The sequence below is a fragment of the Polistes dominula genome, unplaced genomic scaffold, assembly GCF_049000335.1.
Source record: "Polistes dominula isolate Pdom_NZ unplaced genomic scaffold, Pdom_raw_medaka contig_20, whole genome shotgun sequence".
Taxonomy (NCBI): domain Eukaryota; kingdom Metazoa; phylum Arthropoda; class Insecta; order Hymenoptera; family Vespidae; genus Polistes; species Polistes dominula.
The window spans coordinates 6,684,273-6,709,286 of NW_028301147.1; the positions used below are offsets into that span (position 1 = coordinate 6,684,273).

At 28.1% G+C, this 25,014-nt stretch overlaps 5 protein-coding genes and 2 long non-coding RNA genes across 16 annotated transcripts; 2 read left to right on the top strand and 5 right to left on the bottom strand.

The window, feature by feature from the left end:
* The first annotated feature begins 1 nt into the window (after position 1).
* LOC107074118 (uncharacterized) lies at positions 2–4,350 on the top strand. Of its 2 annotated transcripts, XR_016178198.1 has the most exons (3): positions 2–347; positions 3,718–3,807; positions 3,878–4,350. It is a non-coding gene; the product is annotated as an uncharacterized LOC107074118 (long non-coding RNA). The 2 variants fall into 2 exon arrangements; XR_001476841.2 differs by having other exon boundaries at positions 3,718–4,350.
* On the bottom strand, positions 1,444–4,499 carry Mlc2 (myosin regulatory light chain 2). Its single transcript, XM_015335222.2, has 5 exons — positions 4,357–4,499; positions 2,789–3,016; positions 2,390–2,573; positions 2,237–2,309; positions 1,444–2,146 (listed from the first exon to the last, which is right to left on the bottom strand). The coding sequence occupies exons 1-5, from the start codon at positions 4,357–4,359 to the stop codon at positions 1,993–1,995; spliced, it is 642 nt and encodes a 213-aa protein (XP_015190708.1). The 5' UTR covers positions 4,360–4,499; the 3' UTR covers positions 1,444–1,992.
* Positions 4,500–4,627: 128 nt separating this feature from the next.
* Rsod (superoxide dismutase family protein Rsod) lies at positions 4,628–13,924 on the top strand. 5 transcript variants are annotated; one of them, XM_015335214.2, is made up of 19 exons: positions 4,628–4,768; positions 4,882–5,024; positions 8,805–9,027; positions 9,101–9,266; positions 9,343–9,562; positions 9,638–9,917; positions 10,057–10,503; positions 10,592–10,831; positions 10,901–10,991; positions 11,064–11,314; positions 11,381–11,555; positions 11,623–11,894; positions 11,948–12,059; positions 12,124–12,210; positions 12,295–12,429; positions 12,509–12,783; positions 12,866–12,990; positions 13,069–13,224; positions 13,294–13,924. In XM_015335214.2, exons 2-19 carry the CDS (start codon positions 4,943–4,945, stop codon positions 13,380–13,382), a joined length of 3,426 nt encoding a protein of 1,141 aa, XP_015190700.1. In that variant the 5' UTR covers positions 4,628–4,768; positions 4,882–4,942; the 3' UTR covers positions 13,383–13,924. The 5 variants fall into 5 exon arrangements, with proteins under 5 accessions (XP_015190700.1, XP_089033440.1, XP_015190701.1 ...); XM_089177314.1 differs by lacking the exon at positions 4,882–5,024 and adding an exon at positions 8,347–8,567 and having other exon boundaries at positions 4,634–4,768; XM_015335215.2 differs by adding an exon at positions 8,370–8,567 and having other exon boundaries at positions 4,667–5,024.
* On the bottom strand, positions 5,023–7,712 carry LOC149030951 (uncharacterized). 2 transcript variants are annotated; one of them, XM_089177322.1, is made up of 4 exons: positions 7,385–7,712; positions 6,890–7,108; positions 6,726–6,818; positions 5,023–6,592 (listed from the first exon to the last, which is right to left on the bottom strand). In XM_089177322.1, exons 2-4 carry the CDS (start codon positions 7,063–7,065, stop codon positions 6,433–6,435), a joined length of 429 nt encoding a protein of 142 aa, XP_089033448.1. In that variant the 5' UTR covers positions 7,066–7,108; positions 7,385–7,712; the 3' UTR covers positions 5,023–6,432. The 2 variants fall into 2 exon arrangements, with proteins under 2 accessions (XP_089033448.1, XP_089033447.1); XM_089177321.1 differs by lacking the exon at positions 7,385–7,712 and having other exon boundaries at positions 6,890–7,216.
* LOC149030952 (uncharacterized) lies at positions 7,240–8,336 on the bottom strand. Its single transcript, XM_089177323.1, has 4 exons — positions 7,971–8,336; positions 7,773–7,889; positions 7,587–7,699; positions 7,240–7,454 (listed from the first exon to the last, which is right to left on the bottom strand). Exons 1-4 carry the CDS (start codon positions 8,096–8,098, stop codon positions 7,240–7,242), a joined length of 573 nt encoding a protein of 190 aa, XP_089033449.1. The 5' UTR covers positions 8,099–8,336.
* On the bottom strand, positions 11,920–13,234 carry LOC149030953 (uncharacterized). Its single transcript, XR_016178200.1, has 2 exons — positions 13,150–13,234; positions 11,920–12,421 (listed from the first exon to the last, which is right to left on the bottom strand). It is a non-coding gene; the product is annotated as an uncharacterized LOC149030953 (long non-coding RNA).
* LOC107074115 (putative choline-phosphate cytidylyltransferase) lies at positions 13,909–24,971 on the bottom strand. Of its 4 annotated transcripts, XR_016178197.1 has the most exons (11): positions 23,334–24,971; positions 21,173–21,523; positions 19,519–19,669; positions 18,618–18,726; positions 18,314–18,430; positions 18,075–18,226; positions 17,708–17,929; positions 17,469–17,636; positions 17,224–17,330; positions 16,964–17,085; positions 16,057–16,072 (listed from the first exon to the last, which is right to left on the bottom strand). XR_016178197.1 is itself a non-coding variant. In XM_015335221.2 (10 exons), the coding sequence occupies exons 3-10, from the start codon at positions 19,624–19,626 to the stop codon at positions 15,970–15,972; spliced, it is 1,101 nt and encodes a 366-aa protein (XP_015190707.1). In that variant the 5' UTR covers positions 19,627–19,669; positions 19,930–20,024; positions 23,334–24,971; the 3' UTR covers positions 13,909–15,969. The 4 variants fall into 4 exon arrangements, 3 of the variants coding, with proteins under 3 accessions (XP_015190707.1, XP_089033445.1, XP_015190704.1); XM_015335221.2 differs by lacking the exons at positions 17,224–17,330; positions 21,173–21,523 and adding an exon at positions 19,930–20,024 and having other exon boundaries at positions 13,909–16,072; XM_089177319.1 differs by lacking the exon at positions 17,224–17,330 and having other exon boundaries at positions 13,909–16,072.
* Positions 24,972–25,014: the final 43 nt, after the last annotated feature.

The window sequence follows — 25,014 nt, forward strand, 5'->3', positions numbered from 1 at the left end:
TATTTTCCTAAGAATATCATTTAATATGTTGAGATATGGTAATCTTCACTTATTATCAATTATTATCGATAAAAAATTGAAACTATGTTGTTTATAAAGAAATTAGAAGAAACAACAACTATTATTGATGATTTTTTTTAAATTAATTTTAATTAACGCAAAAATTAAGAAACCTTACAAGCCAAACGTAAAGTGCGTCATTTGGCACAAGTACTTCATTGGGATTTCCGGTTTTCCACCTGTCTTTATGGCAACGTCTATGTGTCATTTTGCTTTTAACGGTACAACCGCTCCATTCCATCTGCACCCACTACGAGGAATACTTCGATCATCGGGTTATCGTCTTGGTAAGTTGTACATTCTAATTTATCTTTATATTTTACAAGATAATAGTAAAAATGTATTTTGTTTTACATGTAGGTATTACTAATTAATAAATTAATTTATTTCCATTATATAATAAAGGCATTATTTAAAAAAAATCTCTTAAAAATAGAGCTGCAATAATTATTATTTGCACGAAGATTATATTGTTGTTCTATTTCTTTTAACATTGCATTTGAATTTAAATTGATTTAGCGCCATTTTGGTAACTAAACCGTAACTAACCGCATTAAAGCTTATTAAATTTATTTGTGAAATTTAAACGAAATTAATTTCTTTTAATTGTTATTTCATCTTTCAATATATTTATCTTTCGTATAAATATAAATATATAATAATAAATGATTAATTATTAATGTTCTATTGATTTTTGTTCTCATTTGATTATAGACACGACTATCACTAATTCCTTTCGGTGTCATATTTTATTTTATTTAATACATTTGATTATTTGTAACACTTATGTTATAACGATAAGTAGAAAAGAATGACATTTAATTTTATTTATATTATCAATTTAATTTATTAACATTTTGTATAAGGTAAATTTTATAAAAACAAATATTCCATAACGTATAGATATATGTATATACTTTTATAGTAATGTATATCATATAGATATAATGATCATAGGTATAAGTTGCTATATTTATCATACGTCATATGTAATTGAATTTTATTAATTTCTCTGATATTCCAGAAAATCTCATGTTAGTTTGATAAAATAGTTGATCGGTAATGTTCGTGGCAGGCGGTGTACGCATTAATTATTTAGGCGTAGATAAATTTAGCCAAGTATCATCAACATATAATTTGGTACTTAGCCAATTTTAAATCGAGAAGGAGTCTTTCCTAGTATGATATAAAAAAACACTTGCACGGGTCTCATCAGATAACGAAAACGTTCGTGATTTGGATCAGATATTTTTAGTTAGACTCTTTCGTATGATTGTATCTTCAATCTCTTTTTCTCTTCAAATATATAATTTTAATTTTGGAATAATTTTGGGAAGGAGTATATATTATGTAATAGGAGATAATTAGTCAAATGAAAGACCATTTTACATTTACAATGTATTTGAAATATTTTAATATACCACAAAAATGTACTTTTTATATTTGCTTGAAAATTCAGAAATCAATCAAGAATAACATTGGCGTGAAAATAACCAGCTTCTCTTTCATACACATAAGATCGCTTGCAATTTTATGATGACTACTGCACAATAAGAGAGAGAGAGAGAGAGTCGTCTCGTTATGGTATTTGAAAATACTTTTATTATATGAACGATATTATATATGGTATGACTCGAAGTCTCGTTTATCCTCAGATTACGCAGTAAGTGCACACGCCACGAAAATAATCCTGGCAGATAATGTTTGTTCTCAACGGATTGAGATCGTTTTTTTTTTGTACATGTCCCTTTAAAAAAGCTAAATCTTTACCATCGAGAACAGGATAAGGGAATGCTAGGCGTTTGATCTGTGCTATACTTTTTGTCATTATGTTTTAGAAACGGTCTCGGCGAACCTGACATAACACGAAAATTCGTTTGCAATGAATAAAAATTTAATGAGTTTCTTTTTTCGGGTGTTAATAATATAAGTTTAATCTTCTTCATCTTCGCCTGTGCCAGTTAACATGCCGATGAGACTTGGCGTATCAATAAAACCTTTATCATCGATGTACATGTGATCATAGGCTTCATCAACTTCCTTTGCACTGAATTTGTCGCCCCAGGTCATCAAGGCGTGCCTCAGTCTACAAAAATCATTTTTTTAATTGAAAATTTTCATTGTTTTTGGATCAAAGTTTATTAAAAGAATTACTATTATAGATTTTATTACTTACCTTTCGCCATCGATTTTGCCATTCTCGTCGAAGGTCTTAAAGGCATTAGTTACAACATCATCGTCATCAGCGCCTACCAGAAAAAAACCATTTTGATCGTGAAAATTTAGTTTATTATTTAAATCTATAAAACATGAAGTTTTGTTCAATTACCTGATCCTGACATACGAACAGCGAATAGATTCAACAATTGGGTGAAGTTGATAGGTGCTGGTGCCTCATTGAGCATCTCATCGATTTCCTTGTCAGTAGCAAGACGACCTACCGAGTCGAAGGCCGCACGTAAATCATTTTTACCAATAATACCATCCTTATCTTGATCCATAAGTCCGAATGCCTGTAAATCCAGTCAAAATAAATTAAGCACATTTGCTGACAATAAACTCAGTTTTAAGCTCGCCTTAGCTTTTCTTTCTCGTACATTTTTAAGGTCATATTGGACTTTGTTTCGTTTAAATTGAAAATCCCTAACTTTTTAATAATTGTACGGAAAAGAAAGCTTTATTCATTTTCATTATATTTTTCTTAACATTTTTGTTCGAGCAAATGTACCTCTTTGAACTCAGCGACTTGTTTCTGAGTAAACATAGAAAAGACACTGGAACCGCTTCGTTTAGCCCTTCGGCTACCACGACTACTTGCTCTTGCAGATCCAGATTCCTTAGGTGTTCCAGTAGGGGTTGGTGGTTTTTCTTCTGGTGCTGGCGCAGGTTCTGGAGGAGGAGGCGCTGGAGCTGCCTCCTCCTTCTTTTTGGTCTTCTTCTTCTTTTCCTTATCCGCCTAAAATTAATCATTGTCTCATTGAATTAGACACCTCTCCATCAAAATATTATAACTTATTTAATAAAAGATTTTAATGTTGTCTATGTAAGACCAGTTATGAGTTTAGATAATTGATTAGATAAATCGAAAAATTAGATAAATTCCAAAATCTTGGGATAGTACCGACGCAACAGGTTTTACATAATTTTGTATATCCTTACAAATTTGTACCGTGTTTAATTAGAATCCGTTACACGCGTACAACGAGAATGGAGTACTTTGATGATAAATTTTAAATTAAACTGAGCGTTCTTTTGCTTTTAAAAATATATTATCGATATTATAGCTTATCACTAACGTGAAAAAAGTTTTTTGTAAATTGACAAATCCAAATTTTGCGATAGAAATTGTGAGAAAAGTCGATTGAAGAAAAATTTGGAAGACATCTTTTACTGATACTAAGAATAGAACTACCCTATCAGTAGTACTGTCGACTTGTAGCCAAGACGTATATAGAATGATCGCCGTCAACGGTGAGCCGCCTCTCGAGTTACGAGGATTATGTAATTTTTATATTTTTATGAACAATCTTATGCAGTTGAGAAATATTTAATCAAATTTTTGATAGAAATGAGTGCTTTTTTGGGTAGCCTTTCTCTAGTATTTGTAGTATTTGATAAAAATATGTGAAAAATGTTTTTATTGAAAATTTGTTTTAGGTTTGTCATTAACGTAATGAGGAAGTCAGCTTAATATCATCGTCTTTGTGGTGACAAATTTGCTTACAAAGCATGTGGGCAACGCTAAGAGTATGATACATGATATATCTTAAAAACTTGGAGCTATCAAGAAAAATATAAATCTTTTATAATTTTTCAGGTGAAGATAAGTAGCAGATACATTATATTCTGAAGCTAATCATTTATAAGAGAAATGAAAGTGCACTAAACTATCAAATGGCGAATGGCCAAGAGCTTAACGGAGAACACTCTTGCACTCCATTAACACAATCCGCGGACATGGAGGCTGCAAGCTGCACCCCATTCATCGATACGACACTTGGCATATCATTTACGGCACACTCCGCGTAATCCATCGATCGATCATCCTCATGAGATCCAACGTTGTAGTACGATATGTCTTGGCATAGAACCTTCGACCACTAATCAAGCTATCACGTCTAGATAACATGTTGCGTTCTTCCTTGATCTTCCCGTAAGATAGAAATACAAGTATATAAGTTTGAATATTATGCTTCGCGAAAAATTCCATGAAAGATCGTTGTTTTTTTCTGTGTTCGCGGTTAAGTTTTACGAGCTAATAATGGTACCGCGTTAACAACACTGGTACCTACTTACCATATCTACAGTTGGTTTCTAAGAGAATAGTACGAGATGGTTACAACGAACCAACTGTCCGAATCATAGAGGTGAACTTGTCTAAGTAACTTTGGTAGATTTCCCCCACCATCTTATGCTGTCCGTGCAGGGGTGCCCAGCCCGGGTACAACGCCAACGCCTATCTGACCATATTTAGTGCGAGCAGCCTCAAAATAGCGAACCTTTCGACGTTTCGACTAAAACAGTTTGCCGAGGATCGTAGGAACGGCGGCGCGATCGGTGCCGCTGTCTACCGCTTTACTCTCTTCTCTTAAGCTACGGGGATTCGTTTCTCAGCACGAAAATATAAGTCAAGGGTACCCCCTGGAAACGAACGGAGATAACGATGAAGATCGACTTTCCTTCATAAATGAAACAATCGACTATGTTTGTACGTAGATCGGAAATAAACTTAGCTTCTTCTCTTATTTGTCTTCCGTACACATCCGTCGTTGTAATACTTGGCGACTCCATATTGTCGCTCAACCTATATGTTTATTTTAGCTCTCGCATCTTACTCTGGTGCATACGTAATAGATCTTCTCTGTACTTTCATTTGATCGTAATGATCCGGAAATTTTTGATTCAAGTCATTTTTAGATTTTATGTACAAATTGAAGACGCCAAGATGAAGACAAAACTATCTGGTCTGTATTGCATTATGGATTATGAATTTTAGGTTTATTTAACAAAAAATATAAGTTTTTTCTAATCCATTGAAGTGGATAATCGTCTCTGAGATTCTTACTGAACATTGGCATATAATAACATTTTCATTCCAGTCATTTAAAGAATTGTAGTTACTGACGATGACTCATTATTTTTGGCTTTCGTTTTCGGTCTCTGCTCCGATATCCAAAGCACGTGGATACCAAAAATAACTGCCCGATATTTGAGAGCCACGACATGTTTCTGTACTTTCACGATATCGTGAATCTGTATATATATGTTATATACTAATTATGATAAATATTTATTATAAAAACCGTTTTATAGAGGATTCAACCCTAACGCTGGAATTGATTTCAGTACCTGATTTTGTTCATCATTCATCATTCATTATTCATAATGCTTATATTAATCATTTACTACATAACAAATAGAATCACTTGAAGAAGATTATAGACACATTTTATTTTAATAAAACATTATTATTTCTTTCCCATTAGTTAAAAAATAATGATAAGTTTGCCGATATCGGTATATAAGGATTATATAATTTTATATTTCCATCATGTCAAAATACAAATAGTGAAAATTATTTTCGCTTCGACAGATGTTTAAAAGTTAAACTTACTCGTTTATAGACTTCTATCCTGCTACTGGTTGCAATATATTAATAGAAACGTAGAATTCTTAACAAAAAATTTTAATCTCTTTTAAATAGAGAAATGTTTTAATGTAGATATCACTACGAAACATGTAACAGAAAACCAGGATTACATATTGGATATTATTTTGAAATGTATTATACTAATTGCAAGATAAATTATAGTTAAAACTACCTTAAATATAAAATAAAAATGGAGGGTGTCATTTATAACACATGTGAACATTTATGACATAAACTGTAAATTTATATTATATATACATCATCCTAACATTGTTTTACAATTTTATTATATTTTTGTGATCAAGGCCAATTGAAGATTATAATAGTTAAATGGTAGGTATATTTCAATGTATTTTTTTACCTGCTTCAAAATGTAGTAGAAAAAATACACACATGCTGGTTAAAAGATAGCGACAATCTGGACACAATTTATAAAAAATAATTCAACAATAAATTCTTGTTTCCACATAATTCTTTTCAAATCAATTAAAATATTTCATAAGCATTTTTCATATCATTAAAAATAAAGACAATATTTTTATTGTTTTCTTTAGATGTATATAGATTTCTTCCTGTATACAGAAAATAATTTGTTAAAATAAATTTATTGAAATAAAATGTGTACACTTATTTGACGATAATTAATTTACAATCAATTCAAAAATAATTTTGACTAGTGCGACATCAATGCCTATAGCGAACACTACCGGGAAGACTTAATATTATACAGATGGATCAAAAGAAGCAGTTTTGTAATTCATTTTGCAGGACCTTTTTTTTATGAAACTCCGTTTCGTCAGAGCTGAATTTTTTGTTCTATTCATACGTTGTCGAACGCACCTAGTCTTTGTTGATGCGGTTTTAAAAATATCTGAAGTCTTCCTAAAATATATATAATCATAAACATAAAAAATTTGTAATTCATATTAATTAAATTTTTTATAAAATAAACAACAACAAAAATACTTGATTTTATGAAATTCCTCAAATTTGAATCACACATATAAATACTTACTTTTTATTTCGACCAGATTCAATCTTGGAATCCGATTTAGAAATTTCACGACGTGACTGTGAACATTTGATTGTTCTCTTATACTCTAAAGATCTGTTAACAAAACAATCGGTTATCAAATTTTTAATTTAATAAAACATATTCAAACAATGTGGTGTACATACTTGTTGATAATTTCAGTAATTATCGAATTATCCGTTTGCATTTCATTCAACTCTTCGTTTAATTCCGTACTACAAGATTCGAAATGTGAACAAGAATTTACCGATGAACATACGGATTTGCTTGGGATTGCTGCATCATGTTGCAGCAACGGCATACACGCTGCACTTTGCTGCATTTTTGTCCACCATGTCCATCCGTCCGTATGATCAAGAGCTTTCCTTCAAATATTGTCACCGTATTTTGTTGATCGTTATTTTTTCAATAAGTGAGAAGCGCTTTTCGAACGCTTACTAATAAACTTCATACAAAAATAATTAAATTTCTAATGAAATTTATTATTAAAGAATAATCATTTAAAAAGTTTTATTGGAATATTTAGTGAGGAACACATGTAACTACTACTGAACGCTGTCCAATTTACGTGAAAAATAAATTTCGCTATCAAACAGGCGACCCACGTAAAAAACAAATATGAAAAGTAAATGATAAAATACACGTCTCTGTGATCCTGTAGCGGTGTCTGCTTCAAAGTCCATGTATGCGTTTGATTCTTGTCTGTACAACTAAAACAAGAAAATATGAATAAAATATTTATAAAATTATAGATAACAATGGTTTTGGCTTGCTATATGAAATTTTTGCATTTACTACTAATTAATCTGTAATGTAATTAAAGATATTGTAATGTTAATAAAAAAATATAATTATTTAATAGCACATACACTTCGTGTTTATTTGGCCGATTATTGTAAACAAAGTTTGTCATAAAGTTTGCTTCTAAAATACGGCTATGGATTTTTCTGTATTTACTAAGAGAACAATATTTTATAATTACAAATTAATAGAAATCTTAGCACGATTCACAAAAAAGTTAATACTTGCGTGCACCGGTTACAATCACATTTACATTTAATGTTTTTACTTTTATAATTACAACCTTCAAAGAGTCGACTTTTTCTTCTTTTCAATCGTTTCGTTATTACGTTCTTTTGATAAAGTCTAATAGAAACTATTCACATTAGATAATGTTTCTAATAAAAAATATTTAAATAAAAATACGTAGAATAAATCATTACTCACACGACTTTGTTGATACAATTTCTTATATAAAATACTACATATCTTGCTAATTTTGGTATAAAATCGAAAGTGATAAATAGTTTCAACGCATTAAAAATGGGTTTTAATTGTTCTTGACCTTTAATCATTTTTATCCATTAGTTTCCGATACGCCGATTAATTTTCAAATCTAAGCAAGGTTATTTATTAATGTTTGAATGTTTGACAGATATTTAATAATACTTATGCAATTAATTGATAGTCAAATTTTTGTTTTTAAACTATAGGACAGATAGTTGTAATAATTCATAAAAAAAACATTGTTTATGTTTTTTCCGGTTTAAAAATCGTTCCATTTTAGACGATATATTGCCAGGTTTTACTTTTCTATGCAAAGGTCATCGTTCTCCTTTTCTTAAGACTCCCACCATGCCCGTTCGAAGAAATAAGAAAGTACGAGGCGTTACCTTGTCTGGCCACTGTTATAAGCCTACAGTTTCCTGCCGTATGGCAAACCATGTGAATGACGATTTAACAGATCAATTTAACATTAAGAATATGCTGTAAATGATCTTCAATTATAGTCGATAATGTGGTGGCTTTTTTTATTAAGTTGCGGTGAGTGAAAGGTTTAATGTTCATTAATGTGTGATATGATCATTACGAATCGTTCTTCTAAAATGATAATATTTGTATACTAAAAACACGTGTGTGCATACAAGAAGCAAATTTAAAACATATATATTCTATTCCACGTTAGAGTCGTAAAATCGATATAACTATTGTTATTTTAATTAGCTTTTTGATGAGGAGAGACAATATTTGTTTTTAAACATTTCTTATCTATTTATACAGTGGTTACAGGAAATGCACTCAAACTAGCAGCTTATATATCTGCTGGTGGCCTTCATGGAGAGGTCCGGTTTGAGCCGAAAACGGAGAATTCCATAAGAATTCGATTCGCTTTACAAACGACACTTCAATATCCAGATCAACAATGGTTCTGGTCTATCACTCAATTTCCTGTCGACTACACGGTCATAGACGATCGATGCAGTCGACGTTATCTTGGGGAAAAGTATTTGAAATGTCCTTTTTATTATTATCTTAATATATTTTATCAAGTAATATATTCGATCTACTGCTCGTAGCATAATCGATTTGACGGATCTAGTTGGTCCATTGGAAATGCCTGGGAATGAAACTGGTTCTGTTGAAGTTCCAGGTGTAACTCTAACAGGTGAAAAAGGATTATGGGGAAAAGGGCTATTGCTAAAAGACTCATATTCGTCCAGAGTAATTTGCGCTTCTATCACGGTAATTAATGATATTTTTCTAAATACAAATTTTCTTTTACATTAAACGATTTTTTAAATAATATTCGGATTCATAGGTTTTTGAGAAAAATACGGAGAAATTCGCCGAAGCTCGGTTTTATGGTCCAATAGCTGGAACAATTTGGTTCCGATGGCTTGGTGGACAAGCTGGTGACAATACTACTGATACAATCATTTATGCGGATTTGCATCATATTAATAATCCAAAGTTACAGGTAGACTACACAGAACATTACTGGAAAATTTATGTGACTGATATTTTTAACATTGGTAAAGGTACGAAAAATGAGATATACTTTTATTTATATATACATCAATTTTTTGTCAATAATTTTATTTCATATGTTATAGATAAATCAAATTGCAATACACTACAAACTGTTTTCGATCCAGACAATGCTGGTCCTGGTCAATCTATCGGTGACGTTGACGCACGTTTGGGTAAAATAAAAGTTGCGATAAAACAGAGTCCAAAATACAAGATTTCTTATAGGGATCCGGAATTATCACTCCTACCGGCTGATCTTCTTGGGCCACATCGATTATTGTACTTGGTCATCTTTCATCCGACACACGATGATTCATTCTTGGCATGTGCCAAAATCAATCATCGCAAGCCGATTCTTGCCAAGTATGATTAAACGAAATATCGCTACATTCCAGTTTTGATATTAATATATATTCAAATTTAATTAATTAATATTTAAATTTAGTAGTATTGCAATTTTTAGCATATATTATTGTAAAAAAAATATATATAAACATTTCAGAACATTAATTAATTCTCGTGGTATAAAAGGTGAGATCACATTAAGCCAAGAGACTCCGTTCAATCCAACATGGGTTAACATATCTTTGACACCAGTTAATTTAGAAACGCGACTACGTTATGCGACTAAAGTAGCATATTACAGGATACACGAACTACCACCTGAACCAGCTAAGTTTTTAGAAGATGTTGGAGAACCGTGTTTGACAACTAAAAACATGTATAATCCAACTAAGATCGATGAAAAGACTGTACCACCGGCAGGTTTGGGAACTCAAGATCAATATAGCATTGGTGATTTATCGGGAAAGCTTCAGGGTCGCAAAGAAGGATCTTATCATACTGATATTTTACCTGGAAGTGCAAAATTGCATGGTATCTATTGGGATACGTATTTGCCATTGTCAGGAGTTCATAGTGTCGTTCATCGATCTCTTGTTATTCACAAGTGAGATAATATACTAGAACTAGAATAATATATTTTCGAAACAAAATAAATAAAATATATATATATATATATAAATTTTTTTTATAAGATTAAATGAAACCGATAATAAAGGTATAATACCATGGGTTTGTGGTACTTTTACTCTTCACTTGCCACAAAATGCAGGACAAATGCCTATGTTCACAGCACAAGTGGTGTTTAGGTATCCATTAGTTGGAAAAATTATATTCCGTCAGCCAAAAAACAATCCTGAAGCTGATACAACTATTATTATCGAAAACCTAGTTCATGCCGATGGTAGTGCGCTAAATAATTCAGCCGAGCATAGGTAATAAATGCTAGATATATTTGAAAATAAAAGTCACGATAATGATTATACAATATCAATCATTTCCAGATGGATGATACACGATAATCCTCCTGGTAAAGATTATTATAATTGGACTGGCAGATGTTTAAGCGCTGGTGGTCCTTATAATCCTCACAAAGTAATAATTATAGTCAAAAATAATTTATTTTCAAGTAAATATTATAAATAACAGAGTATAAATATTTACTAGATAGATTGGGATCCTAATCATCCGGAACATTGTTCAACGGTTGAAATTTCGTTATGTCGACTAGGTGATCTCACGAGACATGGCAAACTTGAAATTGCTGGAAAAAAACTTTATGGACCTCTCCTAACTCGAAAGCTTTTTACAGATACGATGTTGCCGCTTTCTGGACGAAATAATATTTTAGGAAAAAGTTTAGTCATTTACGATGATCATGGACCAATTGCAAGAGGAGAAAGACTTGCTTGTTCGATGTAATTAAACTAAAAATTTCATTGATTCAATTTATGTTATAATAAAAAATAAAATATTTTTTACAGCATCGGTGGATTATATCGATTAAAGGCAGTTGCGAAAGATTGGTTTGGTAATGGTGAACCCATTGATATACGAGGAAAATTAGAGTTCATTCAACAAAGCGAGTATGACGTTACGGACATTGAAATCAATCTTGAAGGACTTGGTGGAAAAATGAGTGGATATCACATACACATGGTAATATATTTTTAATATAAATCTTAAAAGAAATAATATTAATATTTCAAATATTTTAAAATTGCAGGCTCCAGTAGAAATAGACTTAGAATTTCCTTGTGAAGCTATATCTTTATATAATTATTGGAATCCTTTGGGCGTAAATTCAAGTAATGTTCCAGGATCTAGAGAAGGTACATCGGATCAATATGAAATGGGAGATCTGAGTGGAAAATTTGGTACTCTGGATAATAGAAAAAAATATACAACGAGTTACAACGACACGTTGCTTCCATTGTTCGGACCTAGAAGCATTCTTGGCCACAGCATAGTGATTCATAAAAAAGAAAAAAATATCAGGTAAAGTATTAGAAATAAAATAGTATACGTAATAACATTATTTATTATTGTAGATACGCCTGTTCTACGATAGAAAGGGGATATGCACCATCCGAAGCGATAGAATTACGAGCAATTGCTTCGTTTCATCATCCACAAGGATTTGCATTCGGATATATTAAAATGGTATATTATTAGAAAATAAAAATTATAATTTAATGAATAAATTACAATATGCTCGTTATTATAGTCACAGCTGATATATAAAGATGGTAGTCAAAGTGAGACAGTGATCGAAGTCAAACTACGACATCCAGGGAGTCATGATCGTAATATTGTAATAGCATAACATTAATTTTTCTTTTCTTCATTCTAAAAAATATATTTTACAGCATAATATTTAAATTATTTTATCTAACAGACAAGAAATCACAATTGGGCTATATATGTTAATCCTGTTGGAGTGGATGCTGCTGTAAAAGTAAAAGATACTAGATGCGTCGCAGGTGGATATCCATGGAATCCATATTTCACTCAATTAGCGGATCCTTTAAATGTAAAATCATATTTATTTTTTTTGTTCACATATTGCAAATTATCTATGTGTATTGAATAATAGCAATAATTCGAAACAGGAAGATCTATACAGACAAGAGTGCGGTCCTGATTTACCTTTAAGATGTCAAGTAGGAGACATTTCATCTCGTTTGGGACCAATTAATATAGGAACGGAAAGACGAGTTTTTACAGATCCAAATTTTCCATTAGATGGATCGGTTTCAGCGATGGGAAAATCAATTGTTATTATGGATAAAGATTTGGGGAATAGCAGATTTGCTTGTGCTAATATCGAACCAGATAATGACATAGTAAAATATGCCAATATAAGGAAACCACCTCGTTTCGTTGTGTAAATATACTTTATAAAAAGAAATTCAATCTAAAGTAATAATTATTTTTAAAAATTCAATATACTATTTTTTTCCTTTTAGAGCACAATTCTTAGAAGATGTAAGAAAAGTAATGGGTATTCCTGAATGGATGTTATCCATTGATAGTAGGAAAACTAAAATATTACATAATGGAGCTTGTATTCAATTTTTGTTACACTTTAAAGGTTTGTATCGATTTGTTTTTTGTTCAGAGATATCACATATTATCTTATTTATGTAAATATATGTTTTTTTATTTTTAGGTCCAATAGCTAATAAATTAGAACAGGATTTCAGTAAATTAATATCGACGGGAAAATTAGAAGCTCCAAGTTTATACATACCAGGTTATATACCGTTGAAAAGAAAAGCAACATTAGGGCATCGACAATGTGGAGTACGAGATCCTAATGACAAAAGTATGAAAAATAATAAGTACATTAATTAGTACTTATATTACATAAATTAATAATAATTAAATGTTTCAGATTTAAATTTTTTTAAAAACAGTTCTATTTCACGTGTATCAACATTGTTTACGACATTCCTATTAGTCTTTATAAATAGACTAATTTAATCAAAAATATTGCGATTTTATTCGTTAATATTATTTTTTTATAAGTTGTAAATAAATAAATTAGAACATATTGTTTATAAATTCGATAATGTTGGAAAAAGAAAAAATTATATTACGCGCCAAGTAAATATTTCAATTGATTAACAAAATCGATGGTAATATTGACCAATCCTTTTCAAGTAACCTCACGGTTCATTTTGAAACATAACTTATATTTGCAATAGATTGATTAATAATATATAAATATTATGAAATATGTAAGAAAAATGAATATGTAAGAATTAGAGTGACTTTGATAGATGATAAGTTAGCCTATCGTTGGTTTTCAAACAAATATCATAGGACGGGGCAGTGATAGCGATCATGATAGTAAACAATATGCGTACTATATATATATATATATATAATAGATAATATTTATATATATATTTCTATTAAATAAGCAAAAAAATATCCATAAAATATAAGCAAGGCTATAAGAAAACATGCATTCGTTTGTTGGAAATATAAGTATGCAGAATAAAGATATTTATTAATTTGTATTTATTCTATTTAATATTAGTTATTAGCTATCATTTAAACGAATTTTTATTAAATTATCCCATGAGAGAGAATTACATGCCTCTAAGAGATATTAAGATATGGGAATAATTTACTCATCTGCATAAAGTTGTTACCTGTTCTATAACTTTTTAAATAACGATTAAAAAAATTTAAATTTTTTCAGTGATAAATCCGTTATAAATAAAAATACTTATCCCATATTTAATAAATGATGTTAATAATATTACCGAAAACAGTGATGTTCGTATGATAATAATAGTTATTGTATTATAGGCCTTTGTAAATATATGACGATATCAATATTAATATTAACCACTCATATGTCAAAAAATTTCACAAAACAAGAAACAGAAAAAATTGTCACATCATTTATCATTGAATAGCCTCAAAAATTAATTTCATTTAGAGATATTAAGCATAATTATTAAGAAAATATATTCGAAATATACGAAAGTTATTAAGTTAAGTACTGAGTAAATATTTTGATAATAAAATATAAAAATATCCTGAAAATAGAATTGATCACTTTAATCTATGAATGGCTTATACATTGATATCGCATCACACATTAACTATCTTATATTGATATTTTCGAAGACATTTATAATATACTCAATATACGTACTTCAGCTACAGATGCTTGACTGAGGCACAGGTGGTATATTATAAGAAATGGAAAACCTTTGATGCATGCAATTACATATTTTTTGAAAAGATCGAGCACATCCATTAAACATCATATTTAAGTATAATTTTTCTAAAAGCATTAATTTCGAAAATATTGAACACAAATGTATCTATAAAGAGGCACCTCATCACTTTTTCTCTCATAAAAATATGTATTGTATTCAGTTTATATGAAATCATGTTTTGTTTATTTTCAAAGATGAAATTGTTTATTTTTGTAATAAATGAAATCTTAAAAACTTCACTATAAAAATAACTTTGTTATTTATATTGCATTCGTTACCTATATACAGAATGTTACCATGATTATTATGTTTTACTTCCTAATTTTTTCAGTTTAGAGTATATTTTATAAACTTTTTAATATGTCTGCATATAAACTATTATATTTTGTATGTATGATTAATTTTATTATTACGTGTGTTTATAATAAATTATTATATATTGTTCAATATATATATATATATATATATATATATATATATATATATATATATATATATATATATATAATACGAAGAGGCTCTAGAAAACTCTGGAAGTATTGCTTATCTATTTCTTGCATACTGGTTCATTTGTTAATAATAATCATCGTTTCTATGGTCAATTATGTTTTGTAACAATGTAAGATTTGTATATATATATATATATATATATATATATATATATATATATATATATATATATTTTATAGATCATATTTAGGGTTATGCGTTATTCGCAACAATTTAAAAGTAATATGTCTTCATAGATGAAATATTTACTCTGTATCTAAGATATCTGTACAATGAGATGTAAAATTATTCTATAATACGTTTTATACAAAACTGATGATAAAATAAGAGAAATCATTATTGAATATATGTATACATAGACCAGTCCTTTCTACAGATAATTTCTTTAAAAATAAATACTGAAAACAATTGCTTGTTTGATATATGAAAATATAAATATTTATCTTTAAAAATATTTAAAAGTTTAGTAAGTAAATTATTCATTGCTGTATTAGGAACATAATACAAATAAGTAATACCACAGCAATAACTAAAAAAAGACTATAAATTTGATGTCATAGATATCTTAAATAATCTACATAGTTTTTGTAGATTTGAACGTCTATATTCCAACTTGCATAATTAATAATTGCACTAAATTTCCGTATGATCACAAATTGCTTTATGTATAGTAATTTTACCATACAAAAATTATAAAGCGTAGTGCTATTTTCTGTATAAGCAGCTTATATAGCTGTATGAAAATATGTCTAATGTTAAAAAACAATAGCACACTAATTTGGTCATAATAAAGAGATACAATTCATTTCCATAATAATTTATCACTTAGATTGTAAATTTTCTTCTTCATCATCACTATAATCATCGCTTAAATATTGAGTACTTTGTGATAATTCGTAGCGTCCAGTCTTTTTTGGTGGAGGACTGCAATGCATAATATTGTTTATTACTATAAATTCATAATAAGTAATTTTTATATAATATTCTTATATAAATATGTTATTGTTAATGTACAGATTCCAGGAATTCTATAGTCTACCCGGGAAAAAAAATTCCATAGAATATTTACTAAGATTACACAATGTATATTTTGATCATGTTTTTCGTACATTGCCCGGTCAATCTATAGAATACCCAGAGGATTTTGATTAATCTATAATATATACTTCAGTTGGTTGTGTTTATAACATTGAGGAGGGGTGGAAGCATTTTAAAGCTTTAGTAAGTGAAATAAACAAATGAAATTAACAAATTTTTACACAATATCAGTAACAAATTTCGATCAATTTTTAAAATGTACTTCAATGTGCTTTTTTTTCTCCAAAACTTGTTATTGATATGATAAATACATAAAAAAAAATGCTGTAAATTTTGAGCTGTAAATTTTGAGCTGTTAATTTTAATATTAACACGCTTTCCAGAGTCGTCAAAGTTTTTAATGGAAAATGTATGCAATTTTTTTCCATAATGCTTATAAAAATCATAACTCTGATAAAAATTGATGAATCTGTTTGAAATTTGGTACAGTTGTAGATTATAATATTCGGAAAAAAATAAGAAAATTTCATCAGTTTTATTGAGTTAATATATAAGAAAGTAATGTACTTAAAAATTTTTAATGTTGAAAGATTGTTCCAATTAATAGCTCAAAATTTACAAGAATTTGTTTTTTTATGAGAATTTATTTTTTTTTTATTTTTTTTTATTTAGAAAGATATTTAAGGAATGGGAAAAGAAAAGTCCAAATGATTTTTGACGTGAAATGCCCCATATATACATTACTAAATTAAATTTGAAATATCATTATCAAAAAACCTTGTTTGGTCCTCATCGTTGTTGCTACTATTACTACCATTTGGACTGCCATCTCTTTTTGGACTTGCTGGAGGTGAAAGTGCTTGCATTAAACGTCCTTTACTTTCATTCCAAATTGTTGACTGTAAAAAAAAAAAAAAGAAGTTAAAATCAAAGGTAAAATCGCATATTTATCAATCAAAACTAGCACTGTTTTTCTTTTTCATTGTTTTACTACTATATAATATTTAATTATATAATATAAGTACTATAATAAATACCAAATTTTGTCTGAAATATTTTATTTTATTTTCACATTCACAATGGTATGCAATGAAATTGAAATAAGAGATCTTCAAAGGTGTAACTTTTCAAAATCATTATTCATCTAGGAATAAAAAGAATTCATTTGTACCGTTATATCAAGTATTTTTTATTCCTTTTGTGAACATGCTTTATGTTGATTTATTTGGATAAAATATATAGTAATAATGAAGATAATTCCTAGGAAATAAATACTACCCACCAATCTTCCTTCCCTTCCGAATAATAAAAGAAATGCATCAATGAAGTCTCGTGATTTTTCCTCCCATTTACTAATCATGTCCATACGTTTTTCACCTATATTTTCCATAACTCGTTTACCCTTATCTTTAAGATCATCAAATTTATTTTGTAACCGAAATTTCTTTTCCTAAAATAATAAATTTTTTAATTAGACTCAGTAATTGTTAAATATAATAATACCCCTCACAAATTACTTACGTTAAGGAAAGAAACATTGAGTTCTTTGGCACTGTAACCTCGTGCTAAATTTCTTCTTACATAAATATCATAATCCTTAACAATTCTTGCTACAATATCTGATGTAGATACCCCTTCTGTCCTTTGTGTAGCTACAAACATACCTTTAGCTTTTAATGCTGCATAAACATCTGAACCATCATCTGTCATATAAGGTATGTCATCGTGAGCTACAAAATCGATCTATAAAAATAATCGATTACAATTTTGATATGAATGGAAATATCAAGTATAGATTGATATTATGTACATCATATATTAAAGACATAATTTTTACTTTATATGATATATAAAAATTCTTTTGAATAATAGATTAGTTTAAACTTACTTTATGTTTCTTGATGAAATTATCATCTAATTCCCATGGAGCATCTTTTACAACTTCATCCACATAGCGACAATGTCTTACTGCATCATACCTTTCAGCATCTGTCATCACAGTTCTTCCTTTTTTGCTATGTGTTAATTCATCATTGCAAACTATCAAATAAAAAAAGAAAGAATAAAAAATGATAATTTCTACAAATTTATGAAAAATTTTTAAGCAAAATTTAAAATCTTACACACCTCCAACAATGAGATAAACATTTGGGAATATATTTTTAGCTTGTAGTAATTGTCGAGCATGTCCTTGATGAAAAAGATCATATATACCATCAGCATATACTCTAACTCTTCTAGGTGCTACAAAATATATTATATTAACAATTATTGTATAGTAAAAAATTATGATAATAGCATAATTTATATTATGACGTGAAAGTAATATTACATAAATATTTATATAAGAGTTTATTTTTCATAACTCTTATCATTATAAATTTTATTCCTTTAAATAATAAATGATCAATAAATATTCTTATGAACAAACCTTTCCCACTACGTGCCATCCTCAATGTGATTTGAGTATTGTAATCACATGCATCTCTTTCAGTAATGGCTTCTGGATCATCACTGAATGGAGCCTCTTTACAAATTGACTGAAATATATTTTGTTATAATCTCTAAATTTATGTAACTAATAATGTAGTTGAAAAGTTTTTCTATGTGAAACAATTAAAATTTCAAAAGTTTTAAAGATTAAAAAAGATAAAATTTATAATGAAAATTCTAATTCGCGTGTTTACTAAAAATTCCATACTGTTATTATATCTGTTATCATAATATTTTTTATTTCCTTAAACCATTGTATCAAACAATTTATCTTCGAATAATACTTTTATAGTAAATAATTTACTTCGTTTAATACATTTATTAGATAAAATAAAATGTTTCATATAAAATTTAAAAATGTTTAATTAAAGATTAACAAATCTATATTTAAACTTTATCGCGTTTTTTCAGTTTACTCAGTATTACAGTACTTGTTGACATCGACTTTTTAAATTTCATGGTAGGCAGTCTCTGTTACTAAAGTAAGGAATTTCCAGCTTTTATATCAAATCAGATATGCCAATGTTACGATGTTATGTTCATAATGTTATCAGTTAGAATTAAGTTATATGTACATTGTGGATTGTGTAAGATATAATGTATATGATTTCGATTATAAATAGTGTCAGTTGTATGAAGTACATATGTGAATGTATGTAATATGTTTAAATGCAAATGAATTGATTATATATCATTAATTTCTTAAAATAAATTTATATATAAGAATCATTTTATATTTTAAAATAAGAAATTCAATGTGTTCAATTGAAGAAAATCGATCTTGTATGTGTACAGTTACAATAACAGTTGAAACGTTATATAAAATATGTATTACTTACAGGATTGATGGGAGAATCTTCTCTAGAGGATGTGCTTTCTCCATTATGATTATTTGTATACGATTCAGAGTTCAACATAGTTTCCTCTCTACAACGCTTCCTTGACATGATTTTATAATAACAACTTTAAACCCATAAAGTGTCCTTTGTGCTATAATTAAATAACACGCATTCATGTGTATATTATATCTGATATTTTAAAATTGTACATGAATTAATGAAAAATCATAATGATACAAAGCCGTATTAGTTCGTAAATTATTAAGTATAGTAAATAATAAAAATAATTATTAATACATATTACATACAAAGCCATGTGAAAATATATAGTTAACTGACTGATAATTAATTTAAAATAAAACAGATACATATGTTTCTATCTACAATTGAGTTGTTTACGTAATGGCATACCTGTGCACACATGCAGGACGCTTTATATATTATATTCTGTGCACAAATAAGTTTGTACACAAAAAGGGCAGCCATGAATATGTATAGTAACACCACTGAAAAATATATCTAATATTCAATATATTGAATTTATTATAAATTTAAAATGTATAGTATATAATGAGTTACACACATATTTTTCGTCACTTTTTCAAATAGAGTAACTATTTTTATAAATTAGGCCAAATGTTTTTTAGGCATAGAAAAATTGTATGATATGTGTATATATGTATAAAATGATACTGATAACGTAAAGAAAATATTTTTTTATTGTATATATATTTTTTATTAAGAACTTTTATTAAAAAAAAAAAAAAGAAAAAACGAATATACTTGATAAAAAGCTTGAAGAGTATTTATATTTTTTATTACTGGTATAAAAGAAAGATATTCTTTTTAATTATATTTCATATACGTAATATGTTAATATCTTTATACCTATTTTGGAATTTTTGTTTAAAATTGTTATACTCAGAAATAATTATTATATTTAAACAAACCTTTTAATATTTCTATGAATGATTTCAATTATATTCATATAGCTATTAAATGCAGATTTATAAACTACAGAATAATATATATGTATATGTATGTATATAATATTATAAATAATTCCGTTTAGATGTATAAATGCATAATGAAAATAATACAATATAGAATTTTACGTATATATATAGGCTTTATATATAATATGATACTCATCTAGTTTATCTCGTTTTTATCTCTTGTGAAAAATATAGTAATCCTTATGTTTAGATTAATTTTTTTTTATATATTATAAATTTGTTTATTTTGCTTATATTAAATAAATTCTATATTAATGACCCACTAGTATGAATCCTAAAATGACTAATGAAGTTGTGCATTCAACTTTGTTATTAAAATATGTTTATTTTTTAATTTCTATTTGTAATAATCTTTAAAGGTATGCGTGTACAGTTTTAATGATAGAGACATGACGTGTAAGTTGAAAGAAAACGGAAGAGAAGAAAAATCAAACCGTTAGAAATAAAAGAACAATGCAGCTACACATCATAAGATAGCTATGGTGCTTGTATATTTAATGGTTATGTATTATCGGTATTTTACGATTACCGTATAGAATTTTATTAATGATTCTAATTTAGTTTCATCGTAACTAACGAAAAATTTTTTCTCTTTCTCTCTTTCTTTTTCTTTCCCTATATATTCATGTATTACTAACCTTTCAACGCCCTAATTTTCCAGTCGTAATTTATTGTATTTGATTAATTTTTAGTAGATATGGACAATTTTTGGAAAATATGAAACGTTCAAAACTATTTTTTCGAAAAATATTTTTAAAAAGAGTTGCTACAAACACTTTTTATTTAATTCGTCGAAAATCACAATTTCTTTTCTTTTTTTTTTTTTTTTAACGAAATTAAGGGTTTCAATTTTATTTTTGTTCCATGATATATCAACAGCTGACCTAGCAGACGCCACCGCCAGTAACAACGTTCTTGGGTTGTCACACATATACTATGAAATACTCGCCGCTTGAAATACAGGGGCGGAATAACGGTACTATGAACCTCTAGAAAGGGGATCGTAAAGTAAAATAATTTCTCTTTGTTAGATTCCCCTCTCTCTTGCTTTCTATGCAGATCAATTTTACTAATTAAGGAAAATATTTCTTTATCCATAATTATCAGTTTTTCTTAATAGGAAAAGAAACATAGAAGGAAGAAAGCAATGTAAAACAAAAGAACAAAATAAATATATATACCATCTATAGAATAGATTACTATGGCACCATCTATGTTACCTTATTATATCTATAAGGTAATTTTGTTACAATGCAGAATAGATACTTCATGTGAAACACAATGCAATGAATGAAATTACATCCTTGTTTAGGAATGTAGATATCATTAACCGATGATACAAATGGTGTCACAATTGAAAGAGCTTAACATACCGGCCTGTATGTCTTTTTTTAATTTAATTTTAATATCTTTTTATTTGAACTTTTTATTTTAAACTCATCATAAAAAGTATATACAATAAAAACAGTTATTTTTATGTCTACATTTATATGCACGTTTTTTCGTGTACTTGAAAATAAAATGTGCTTTCATAATCGATATAATTTACAACGTATTAGTTTCATTAAACGTTGATTGGTTGAAGATAAACTGTCGTTTCTTAAATTACAAGGAAAGAAAAATATGCTTGAATTATTTCATAAAGTTTGTCAAAAGTAATATTAAACGAAACGTGTGTTTTACCACGCCCATATGTATATATGATACTTAATGTATATATATATACATATACATATTATGTATATATATATATATATATATATTTATTAAACAACCAAAGTGCATTCTTTTTAATGCGATTAACCCTTTTTCTTACGAAAGCATTGAACTGCATGATACTATACTACGTGGAATATCACTAGTTCTTGCTCTCTCTTTTACATTTCTAGCCGTATTTAGATGTAGTAAAGTTTTCTACTCGAGAAAATTATTAACTGGTAGTAATCGATTAAAGTTAAATAATTATTGTGCATGATAATGTCCTATTTCCTAGAAAAAAATTAATCGCGATGAATTGTTTAAAAAAGTATGTAAGTATTTTTAATAATAAAATAAGTAATATGCACTACCATTGGATTAGATTAATTTATAATCATTTATTGCTAGGTGTTAGTTAAAAAAATTTAATTTTAGACTATTTTCGAATATATCAATGTATGTAACATATCCTAAACTTTATCTTGTAATGACTTCTTATTTTATTAACTAAAATTTACGTATAATAAACGTATATCAGTCAACTAGAGCATGTTGTTTGTCGAAAGTTGTGCTTTTTCAATCTGGATCAAGATGTAACGTTCTAGTTGGCAAGTAATCAGAGATTTATTTATTTTTATTACAGCATTATTAATTTAATGTATCTCTGTAGTAATGTAATAATTTAATTTGTCTTTAATCTCACATATTTTTCGAATGCAATCGATAGGTTATCTAAACATAACATTTACGATTTGCATATAAAATATAAAAGATTAACAAATACGAGATTGAATGTGAATTTATTATTCCCGACTTTCTTATTTAGAATAATATGCTGATATTGTACGATTTTTAATTCAATCTAATCATTTTTAAAAATATAACAGCAGTAAATAATATTAGCTACTTTTATCGTTCAAAATGCACAAAAAAATAAATATTTGTTTTTAATATTTAATCAAGTGTATTTAATTAAAAATTATTCCACTTTACCAAACATTAAAACAACACATTAAAAACATGATTTTCCCAACAATGTTGAGGTTTCATACATTTCACGATGTTATAAGTAAATAAAAAAAGGATAATTTCTCGAATTACCTTCCAAAAATTGCCGCGAACTCAGCAACGAACTCTGGCGACGAATATCACTACTTGTAAAAATATCACTATTTAGGATCTTATGGGTTTTTAATGTGCGTATGTGATGGGCTACACTTTTCGGCAAATCAAGGCGGAATTTAATGCTTGATCGATGACAAATTTGTTATCAATGAGATAACTATCTTTAGATTTAATTCGGCGTTAACTAAATTAATAGAATAAATGACAAACGCGTATAAGAAGCTTCTTTCGCGTACTTCATTCGACTGTCGATGCGTGCATCGGTAACACACCGCGCTCTTAGTTTTTTTCTATCTTTTCTCTCACTTGCTCTTTTACTGTTGGAGAAGGAATAACGATGACGTAAAATCGGATGATCTGACGCGTCATGTATGTTGGATTTTATGTGCGCGCGCGACTACAAATTTGAACGGAAGAGATCGTCGTCCGATAAAATCAATCACTTTATTAACCTTTTGTATCATTTCATTAGGAATATTTTATCTGTTCAATATCCGACATTACTCATTACGTAGAAAGTACTTCATTGTTACAATGACGCAATAAGGAATACTTCTAGAGATTTTAATCATACTTTTTCTTTTCCCTATTCCGTCATTTAAACTCTCTTATTCTTTTTATTTTAATTATACAGATTTCCAATTATTCTTTTAAATCTTTCTATTATTTCCTTTTTTTAATAATTGTATAAATTACTTTTTATTACTTAATTATTATCGATCTTATATGTTGTAAAATAACTTTGCCTGTTTTTTATTGTTTCATTTTTGTTTTCTTTAATAAAAGAATGTATTTATAAAAGTGCCTTCAGCAATTTATTCGTGAATATATTAAATAATCAATTAATGCAATTTTATTTATAATGTATGCTACTGGCGAAATGTATTCGTGTTGTTAATTTTAACATTAAAAAACTTTTTTTTTGTATACTTAAAAATAAGCTTACTCATTTCATTATCATTTATTACCGATGGTTACAACATTTCCAAACTTTAAAGAAAAAAATATTTTTAATCTCTTGTTTCTATTATAAGTATATATATTTATACTTTATGAGAAAGATTTAAAACTCATGCTAATTATATTATGTACATGTTAAATGTCCTCATTTTATACTAAGCAACAGGACAATCATACGTACAAACTTTTAATGAAAACGGATGGCAAATGTTATGTTCTTTTTGTTATCTCAATGATATTCCTATACAGTAATTAAATTATTAGAAATGAGATCTTTACAAGAACTGCTGTATATGTGTGAGTTATTGCACAGTTTGATATGACGCCAGCATCAAATCACGAAATATACATGTATAGGCATGTATACTCGTGTTGCACAGAACATATTTATGTATATGTGAATATATATGATCAGAATCGTATGTTTATAATTGTTGAACTGACCGTGTATATATTTGCAAAACGATACATCGTATCTCGAGAAAAGTTGCATAAATATGTAAACAAAATTGATATAGATTTAAATAATTTTTCGAATATTAATGTTAATTTTTACAAACGCACTATATTTCACCAAGTAATAGTTAATTTTTTTTGTGTAGAATTTGTGAAATCGAATGATGAAATGCAAGATGAAAATTAAGCTATCTATAAGTAAAACTTGCACTTTATAACACTTTAAATAATTCAAATGCAA

Excerpts from the sequence above, each read along its gene's own strand:
- Mlc2 (XM_015335222.2), bottom strand. Across the intron at positions 2,574-2,788 it reads AAGTCGCTGAGTTCAAAGAG|GCATTCGGACTTATGGATCA; the intron begins GTACATTTGCTC and ends CTGGATTTACAG. Across the intron at positions 2,310-2,389 it reads TGTTCGTATGTCAGGATCAG|GCGCTGATGACGATGATGTT; the intron begins GTAATTGAACAA and ends TTTTTCTGGTAG.
- Rsod (XM_015335213.2), top strand. The coding sequence starts at position 4,748 with ATGAAACAATCGACTATGTTTGTACGTAGATCGGAAATAAACTTAGCT. Across the intron at positions 10,504-10,591 it reads CGATCTCTTGTTATTCACAA|ATTAAATGAAACCGATAATA; the intron begins GTGAGATAATAT and ends TTTTTTTATAAG. Across the intron at positions 11,315-11,380 it reads GAAAGACTTGCTTGTTCGAT|CATCGGTGGATTATATCGAT; the intron begins GTAATTAAACTA and ends TATTTTTTACAG.
- LOC149030951 (XM_089177322.1), bottom strand. The coding sequence starts at position 7,065 with ATGCAGCAAAGTGCAGCGTGTATGCCGTTGCTGCAACATGATGCAGCA. Across the intron at positions 6,819-6,889 it reads ATTACTGAAATTATCAACAA|ATCTTTAGAGTATAAGAGAA; the intron begins GTATGTACACCA and ends TTTTGTTAACAG. Across the intron at positions 6,593-6,725 it reads GAATCTGGTCGAAATAAAAA|GAAGACTTCAGATATTTTTA; the intron begins GTAAGTATTTAT and ends TATATATTTTAG.
- LOC149030952 (XM_089177323.1), bottom strand. The coding sequence starts at position 8,098 with ATGATTAAAGGTCAAGAACAATTAAAACCCATTTTTAATGCGTTGAAA. Across the intron at positions 7,890-7,970 it reads AATTGTATCAACAAAGTCGT|ACTTTATCAAAAGAACGTAA; the intron begins GTGAGTAATGAT and ends AGTTTCTATTAG. Across the intron at positions 7,700-7,772 it reads TGTGATTGTAACCGGTGCAC|TAAATACAGAAAAATCCATA; the intron begins GCAAGTATTAAC and ends TTGTTCTCTTAG.
- LOC107074115 (XM_015335218.2), bottom strand. The coding sequence starts at position 19,626 with ATGTCAAGGAAGCGTTGTAGAGAGGAAACTATGTTGAACTCTGAATCG. Across the intron at positions 18,227-18,313 it reads TGTTTATCTCATTGTTGGAG|TTTGCAATGATGAATTAACA; the intron begins GTGTGTAAGATT and ends TTTATTTGATAG. Across the intron at positions 16,073-16,963 it reads AACGATGAGGACCAAACAAG|TCCTCCACCAAAAAAGACTG; the intron begins GTTTTTTGATAA and ends TATGCATTGCAG.